This window comes from Coenobita brevimanus, chromosome 50, assembly GCF_032717465.1.
Source record: "Coenobita brevimanus isolate Jiangsu-jjx chromosome 50, ASM3271746v2, whole genome shotgun sequence".
Taxonomy (NCBI): domain Eukaryota; kingdom Metazoa; phylum Arthropoda; class Malacostraca; order Decapoda; family Coenobitidae; genus Coenobita; species Coenobita brevimanus.
The window spans coordinates 20,421,527-20,430,484 of record NC_137003.1 but is presented as its reverse complement, the minus strand read 5'-3'; the positions used below and the strand labels follow the sequence as shown (position 1 = coordinate 20,430,484).

The 8,958-nt window shown below is 40.7% G+C and overlaps 1 protein-coding gene across 1 annotated transcript; it reads right to left on the bottom strand.

The window, feature by feature from the left end:
- Positions 1-4,425: 4,425 nt before the first annotated feature.
- On the bottom strand, positions 4,426-8,765 carry LOC145399700 (uncharacterized). Its single transcript, XM_080272246.1, has 5 exons — positions 8,715-8,765; positions 7,564-7,787; positions 7,155-7,283; positions 6,124-6,273; positions 4,426-4,513 (listed from the first exon to the last, which is right to left on the bottom strand). Exons 1-5 carry the CDS (start codon positions 8,763-8,765, stop codon positions 4,426-4,428), a joined length of 642 nt encoding a protein of 213 aa, XP_080128372.1.
- Positions 8,766-8,958: the final 193 nt, after the last annotated feature.

The following is an 8,958-nucleotide window of genomic DNA, read 5'->3' as shown; positions in this document are numbered from 1 at the left end:
TACTGATATTTTTGAGACTTTAATTTGGCCAATATTTTTGTCCATTTCTAGTTTATGTCACCTAACCCTGTGGGGTTCTACATCCTTTCCATAGCATTTCTTCGTGACTAGCACTGAGTTGTAGTGTTAATTGATTGCTACATCTCAGTAGTGAAATTGGGAAGATAACAGTTTTAGATGAAGGAAAAACACGAAAAAAAAGAACTAGAATGCGATCAGAGAGCACATACCTCCCTATGCCATTGCCATTAAAAAGATCCAGATCCGGATCCGCCCCAAAAATCAATATATATATATATATATATATATATATATATATATATATATATATATATTTTCTTGGACCTTGTCCTACCCTTCCCCTAAATTTCACCAAAATCCGTTCATATCTTTTTGGGTTATCCCGGATCCGGATCCGTGGACACAGGATCCGGATCCGGATCAGCATCAGCCCTAAAATTTAAACAATCCTTTCTTGGTCCATGGAGCACCCTTCCACATAATTTCACTGAAATTCATTGAGAACTTTTGGAGATATTGCAAGGGATACTCCATGTCCGGATCCGGATTTGGCCCAAAATTTAACCTTATTCATTTGCTCATGGCCCATCCTTCCACAAAATTTCATCAAAATCCGTTCATAACTTTCTAAGTAATTCTGCTATCAGACAAACAAACAAAGAAGGCTTAAAACATATGCCTCCCGAAGGAGGTAAACAACTCGCCATCCAAGAGAAAAAAAATAAAACTTTGTCATTATTATCTCTGTTTCAAGTCTATTTTGTGGCAAAGAATGGGTTGCTCTGTTCAGCTTAAACTTACTGAGAGTCTATTGTATTTTGAATCATGAAGGAATGTGGTTGGAAGGATAAATGGGAGAAGGGAAGAGGTGAGTTGAAGAGAGAGAGGTAGCCTGTTGATGGACAGGGTGACATGGAGGCCACATGTCTGTAGCCAGCCCTCACGAGATTAAGGCGTCTGGCTACAGTTAAATAGATAGATAGAAAGGAACAAATAGACACATACAGACCGATAGATAGATAGACAGCTCGTAGGTCTATACATCGGTAGATTCAATAGTATACATGGTTTAATAGTTTTGATGGAGAATATAACATTTACTTCCATAGCCTGATCAATAGCAGTCCCTCTTGGAAGCATAACAGAGACTGGATTGTTGATGACGTCCTGAAGCGATTGGATGGGCATAGGGATGTATCGAACAGCCAGCATGGACATGAGGTTGCTGGCGTAGCTCCGTGTCAGCACCAGCATCACCAGCATCCACACGCCCAGCACCACACGCTCCCACCACCACCAGCTTGAGGTGTCCGTCACGTCTTTGTTGGAGAGACACGTGTATGTGCTTGGTAAAAGCTGGCTAAACTTAATGAAAACCGTTCTCCATTATTACCACTAAGGATGGTACTTTATGCGGCTTTTGGAGACTTCGTAGCACCTCTTCCTTAGCAATTTATTCCGCCCAATACATCTTAGTATCCTCATTCAAAATACTAAGGCATATTATGTCGATATTAAAACGCTGTAAATAACACACGAGAAGAAGGTAAGGAGTCATATGCAAATTAAATTAGCAAGGAAGAGGTGCTGCAAAGCCCTCTATGCAACTTACAATATGGCCATAAATATATTTTTCTAAAGGTATCATTGTAAACCTGTCTTACTTTGAGAGAAGAGCACTCGAACACAGTTGGCTGTTTTAAGGGCTAATCTGGTCTGCCTGTTTGCTTTGGCTGGGAGGCACCAAGGCAGCAGCACCATGGCACCCAACATCCCCAGCAGTGACGTCAGGATGGCCAGCCACACAAAAGGTCCCAGTGGCAGAACAAAACCCCAGGGGTCCACTTCAGGGGTTCCTTTGCGTGCGGCCATAGCGTGTTGTTCAATGTACATGGGAAAAGTTATGTCTATCACTGCAGAGCGGGCAGCGTTTATCATGAAGGGTCCTGGAGAAAATTCAACTTCCTGTGGATATGAAACTTTATCACCAGACACTAACACAATGAAAAAGTTCTGGTATATCCTAGACAACTGTTTACAATAAGGACTGTTCTCGTTGTCATAAAACCAATACTACAAATGCCAAAGAAAATGTAGATACCGCTAATCTCTGTGTCCCTAAAAAAGTAGGCTACATTTGTCTGTCAAAGCTGACTTGTGGGCATTACATTATCCTCCTCTTGTTTAATATTAGATCTTCTGAAGCCAGATATTATTAATGATAAAGATGGCACTTACTGTCACCCTTTTGCTATCCAACTTGGCACAAGAATTAACTGGTACTCTTAACCCTTCAAGATATACTACTGCTTAGCTTTGAATAGTCTTCCTTGATCTGCATTTCCTGTCTCTGTCTTCCATTTTATAACTCAATGCATCAAGGTGTATCGAGAAGAACAGTTCTATTACTTGGCTTTTTTACTGTTCACTTTTTTTATTTTTTTGAAAGGATAGCTTTTTCCAGGCTTCCTGCACAGTCAAATGGTTCTAGTTCATCCTGTCTATAATACTTTTGGGGAAAGTCAAGGAAGTGCTGTCTGAGTCTCTCCCAGTTCCCCATGTCATCATGAACAGAGGAGATCTAAGCTTGTACACCCGGTGGATCGTGCATGGGGAGGATCGCCGAAATTGGAGGTGAGCACTGAAACTACGTAAAATGCAGATGTCAGAGACAAGAGAAACAGAACTAAAATGGTTCTGATCAGAAATAAGAAAAAACTATTCCTTCTATCATCTGTATTTATTATGCAGAAGTATCCATCTTTCCATCTTTGACGCACTGATGCTCACATGCACTGATGCTTTGGCTCTCCTCTCCTTTCACTGATCCACCTGGTGAACAAGCCTACATCTTTTCTATCCTTAATGACCTAGACCAGCTTGTACAGCACACTATCTGTGTCCCTGACTGCCTTGGGGAGAGCTCCAACATACCTGACCTCTTCCTTACACCTAATCCTTGTCCTTACATTCGTAATCTTTTCTCTCCGTTGGGCTCCTCCAATCATAACCTTATTAGTTTAACCTGTCCTATCGTTCCAGTACGGCCTGTGAACCCTTCAAAGAAACGTTGTCTGTGGCACTTTGGAGCCGCAGACTGGGAGGCCCTCAGGCAGTACTTCTTTGATTTTCCCTGGAATGATTATTGCTTCCATGGCCGGGAGCCATCTGAGTGTGCCTTGCGCATTACGGAGTTTATTCTCTCGGGAATGGAGGCATACATTCCTTTCTCATCCTTTGACTAATGCAAGAAAGCCTTGGTTTAATCATGCCTGTTCTAATGCTGTCTGCAACAAGGAGAGGGCTTACTGTATAAAGGAACCAGACCCAGACCACCCCTACAGTAAATCATATCTTTTTTATGTTTCTGCCTGGAATCGTGCGAAGTTTGTTTTTCGCATTGCTAAAATATTTTCATCCGTACTAAATGCTCTCAGCTCTCCAACTCGAATTCTTCCCCCTCCTTCTGGCACCTTGCCAAAAACCTTTCTAACAACTTTACCTCATCAACCTTCCCTCCTCTTTTCTACTCTGATGGCTCTGTAACTATTCCTTTTACTGATAAAGCAGATATCTTCAGTTCACTTCTTCCTTCTACTGATAAAGCAGATCACTCCTCCAATTCCACCTTAGACGATTCCGGTGCTGTTCCTCCATAGCTTCCCCCCTTGGACTTCCTTATGGTTGACATAACTATAAAATTTCCTCAGCTGATGTATTTTCTGCCATCACAGGCCTCAATACTAACAAGGTATATGGGCCTGATGGAGTCCCTCCTGTTGTCCTCAAGAATTATGCTTCTGTGCTTACACCCTGCTTAGGTAAACTCTTTCGCCTTTGTCTTTCAACTTATACCTTTCCTTCTTGCTGGAAGCTTTCTCTCATTCAGCCAGTCCAAAGAATGGTGACCATTCCCAACCCTCTGACTATCGTCCAATTGCTTTAACATCCTGTGTCTCAAAAGTTTTCAAGTCAATTCTTACTAGAAAAATTTTAAAGCATCTTTCCTATCACAACCTTCCTTCTGATCATCAGTATGGGTTCCGTCAGGGCCGCTCCACTGGCGATCTTCTCACCTACCTTTCAGACTCCTGGTCATCCTCCTTTCGGGACTTGGCGAAAGCTTTGCCGTTGCACTTGACATCTAAAGGCTTTCGATCTGTCTGGCATAAATCTTTAATTTTCAAACTGCCCTCTCACGGTTTCTATCATTCTATCTGTGCCATCATCTATAGCTTCCTTTCATCGTTCTTCTCCTAGATCAATCAACAGTGGTGTTCCTTAGGGCTCTGTCCTATCACTAACTCGTTCTCTTTCTTTTATTCATCAGTTATCTTCTAAGTTGTACATTTAACCCTATCCACTCATACGCTAACGATTCAACCCTTCGCTTTTCCATTCGGTTTAAGCAATGCCCATCTCAGCAGTTACATCAACAAATGAGGGATGAGGCTGTAGCACACCTGATGTCTGACTTGGCTCGTATCTCTGACTGGTGTAATAATAACCTTGTTCTTAAAGCATCAAAAACTCAGTTTTTACACCTATCAATTCTTCCACAGGAGTATCCACTAATGTTTAACATCCAGCTCAATCCTGCGTCATCACTGAACATGCTTGGGGTTTCATTCCCTCGGGACTTATTTTGGAAAGATCATATTGCATCCCTTGTAAAATCTGCTTCCAAGAGATTAGGTGTGCTAAGCCGACTCCGTTCCTTCTTTACCCTGGCTGTTGACTTCATACATGAGTTTTATTCACCCCTGTTTAGAGTACAACTCTCATGAGTGGGGAGGCTCCCCACATACAGCTCTTCTCAATAGGCTGGAGTCAAAGACTTTTCGTCTCATCAGCTCTCCTCCTCTTACTGGCTCCCTTCAACCCCTGTCTCTTTGTCACACTTTTGCATCATTATCTCTTTTCGACTGCCACGTCAATGGTCACTGCTGCTCTGAACTGTCTGCTTGCATCCCTCCACCTCTACAACGAATGCGTAGCACGCATCTAGCAACAAACTCTCATCCCTTTTCTGTCCAACTCTCTAATGCAAGAGTTAACCGTTACTCCCAATCTTTCATTTATGCAACAGGTCATCTCTCGAACTGTCTCCCTCTGTCTATATTTCCTACTTCCTATGATCTCCAGTCTTACAAACGCAGTGTGTCCAGGCATCTCGAAATGAAAGAATCTTGAATTTGGCTCTCTTTTTCATATTTTTTTTTCTAGGAATGAACTGCTTTATAGGCTCAGCCTTTGGTTCCTTCTTCTTCCCATTAAAAAAATGCTCACAAACACATGTACACACACAAATACACACACTCATATATATATATATATATATATATATATATATATATATATATATATATATATATATATATATATATATATATATTATTATACTTACTTTTCTCTGTATCATACCAACCATACCATTCCAGGAACCGTTGGGTTGCTGTGCTCCAAACGAAAGATCAACGGATTCGACATACTTTACTCTGTTCAGGATATATATATATATATATATATATATATATATATATATATATATATATATATATATATATATATATGGTGTCCCTGGAGGTAAGTCAAAAACTTTGGGAAATGACAGATGAGGGAATTCTAAGCAAAAAATGTTATATGAACATGTGCCCAAATCTAAACCGTTACGGAGCTACAATTACTGATGACCTAATGGGCGAAAATGGTCTCCTTCATAATTCACCCATAAGGTCATCAGTAATTGTAGCTCCGTAACGGTTGAGATTTGGACACATGTTCATTTAACATTTTTTACTTAGAATTCCCTCATCTGTCATTTCCCAAAGTTTCTGACTTACCTCCCGGGACACCCTGTAGGTATAGCCTGGACTCGTTTTATCCGGAAACCTGTATGATACAGACTGGCTGACCGCTTCAGACTATGCCTGCTTAAAGCAGTCCAAATGAATTCAGGCTCACCCGTGTGTTTACACTTATATATAACCCTTTGAAATCACAGAAATCATAAACCTTCGGCATAATCTGTACCCTGCACTGGCTATTAATATTCTTGCACATAACTGGCAGTCACAACGTGCACAGAAATCTTAAACTTACGTAAAATTCATGGCTTTGGCAACAGTTTCTGCCAGACTTCCCCTCGGGTCAACAATTCTTTTTCCCCCGGGTGCCGTGGGGTCATTTACTGTCTTGGTGTGCGGCATCACTAACAGTCTCGCTACTAGCAGCTGAGGGCGCTGTGACAGCCTACCGAAAACAAAATTAATGCAATCAAGGAAACGAAAAATTCGTTATGTAGTTTTTTTGTTTTTTTTTTTGGTGTATTGCCCTTTTTAATGCACATTTTTTTTTTTTTTTTGTCTGGGAGAATCTTTGTTCTCTTTTTAAAAGTGTTCCCATTTTTTTTTTGCAAATTATGTCTGTAACAATGTTCTTCTTCCTCTAACGTACTGCCAATATGCCGGGAATCTAACCCGGGACTCGCAGGTGTGAGTCAGGCAGCATACCACTACATACTGGCATTATGTGAGATGATTTCCCCAGTGTACAGTACAGGTTTCTTTCTTCGTTGTTCTTCCTGCTGTAGAGGCAAGTTAATTTTGACGTAAACCCCAGTGAACTGCAGGAACAAATGTATCACCTGGGTATGTGTAGAGATCTTTTGTTGGGGTTAGAGTGAGGTCTGATCGCGTAGTAAGGATGGGATTTATGAGACGAGATACTGTGTTATGGTGAAAGGGACTTCAGAAGAGTATAGTGAAGAGGAAGTGGTTTGGTGGTTAGTTTTATCATATTATGTTGGCACTGAATAAAGGGACTATGACCATATCGCATTCTGGCATTATGAGCTTATGCTTGTGGGAAGGACAGGATGCATATCAGACTCTCTCTGATGTCCATAACAAAGTGTTGAAAGGGGTAAAGCTCATGGAACAGTGAGAAATAATTAGGTGTTGTTTTTATATACCAGGATATATATATATTTTTACTTATTTAAGTTAACATCACACACACACACACACACACACACACACACACACACACACACACACACACACACACACACACACACACACACACACACACACACACACACACACACACACACACACACAGAAAAAACTCACGTGTTGTATTTCTCCGGGAAGAGAGGGAAATGTGAGGTGAGTGTAAGGTTTCGCTGGGCAATCCAGAAGGCGATCAGTATTGGACTGTTCTCGAGGGACCTATAGGGCTCTTCTATATATACACTGCACCTGAAAAAGGTCATGGGAAAGGAAATAAGGAAGCACTACAAGAATGAGGAAATACCTTACTTAGAAGAAATGATAATGATATATCTCAAGACAAAGTATAGAAATGAAAAATTCGAGGCTTACAAATGCGTGTTTTGTTATTCAAGTGTACAAAAAAGAATAGCAGAAGAGAAAGGAAATAACTAATTGGTGGATAACAAAACTTCTTACTCATAAATAGGTTAACCATACGTGCAAATCATATACTACTACCACTGATAAGTCTAAAGTTTCAGCTAACTTAGGCTTTGGCACAGTGGAGATAATGAGCAACATGGAGTTTGTCACAGCCAGACTCTTGCGGAGATGACGGAGGCGGAGAAATGGTAGACGAGTGAGAACAATAAGCCTCGTTGACCACACCAGGAGGTAAACATTGAGAGACAACTGGATGAAGGCGGAGAGGAAGGCTGGGTCGTCACTGATCACCACTACCGTCACGGACCGTGACACCTGCCGCAGCTGCTGGTGCCAACACTTAATATATGAGTTTACAGTCCATAAATACAATATTACAAGAATGTTTATTAATGCTAACAATTTTGTACAAATTATGGAGCACAATGCAATATTTAACACTAATATATAAATGTTTTCTAATAAACAAAAATATAAATTATGCCGTCAGTGTGGAGACTAAAGTTGCACTTACCTTACATGTAGGCTCAGTTAAGCATGGCCTGGCTATTCTTTCCTAATAATAAAAATTTGCGAAGCGTACTCTTTTGTAGTTGAAATAACTTACGTATGATGCAAAGTATTTGATTGATATTCCCAGTCAAGAAAAAATATAATGTGGTGCTTTCAAAGTTCTCTGCTATCAAAATTTAAACTGTAAATTCATTTATACTTAATTGAAAGTTTTGTTACTTCTGCCATATTAAGATACAATAAGGAAATATTATGAATTACTACTGGATAGGTGTTACTAGTCTCAGTTTAATGATACCTCACCATTTAGTGAATGTAAAGCAAAAGTATCTGTACCGTGTTTAGATTAAAATTAATTATTTCGTAACTGAATATACTGTATATCTTTGACCAGGGACATAAAATACCTTTGGTGTGAATCTCCCATCCCATACTAGTCCCAGTTTAATGATACCTCACCATTTAGTGAATGTAAAGCAAAAGTATCTGTACCGTGTTTAGATTAAAATTATTTCGTAACTGAATATACTGTATACCTTTGTCTTTGACCAGAGACACAAAATACCTTTGGTGGCGAATCTCCTATCCCATAACATCATTCCTCTAATCGAGTTCCAGGGCAGCAGAACTCACACGCCTTTTCAACGATTTTCTTGAACAAAGACACTCTGTCTACCATGCATCATCTGCCTTTCTGTTGACGGTTTTCATTGTGTTTAAAGGTGCAGAGGAGGAGCCTACACGTGGTGGCGCTGTGTACCATCGGTGGAGAGAAGCATCTGTGGCGTCCATCCGGGAGCCAGATCTCGATATATAGTTCTACACCTCGTCGTGGGGATGGAGCTTGGGCCGACCCTGGTGAGGTGCTGTCTGCCACAAGGGGGCACCGGTTCCTTACACTGTATATGTGTTTTACTCGTTGGACGGTCCCACAGAAACAGTTGCTAACATGTGTTAGACGGATCCGTTCGGCCAAACAGACCGG

Bases quoted from the DNA above. Each gene is read 5' to 3' on its own strand.
- LOC145399700 (XM_080272246.1), bottom strand. From the start codon at position 8,765: ATGGACGCCACAGATGCTTCTCTCCACCGATGGTACACAGCGCCACCA. The intron at 7,788-8,714 runs GTAGGCTCCTCC...TGTTGGCACCAG, and splicing joins GGTACACAGCGCCACCACGT to CAGCTGCGGCAGGTGTCACG. The intron at 4,514-6,123 runs GTAAGTTTAAGA...TTATTACACCAG, and splicing joins GCCAAAGCCATGAATTTTAC to TCAGAGATACGAGCCAAGTC.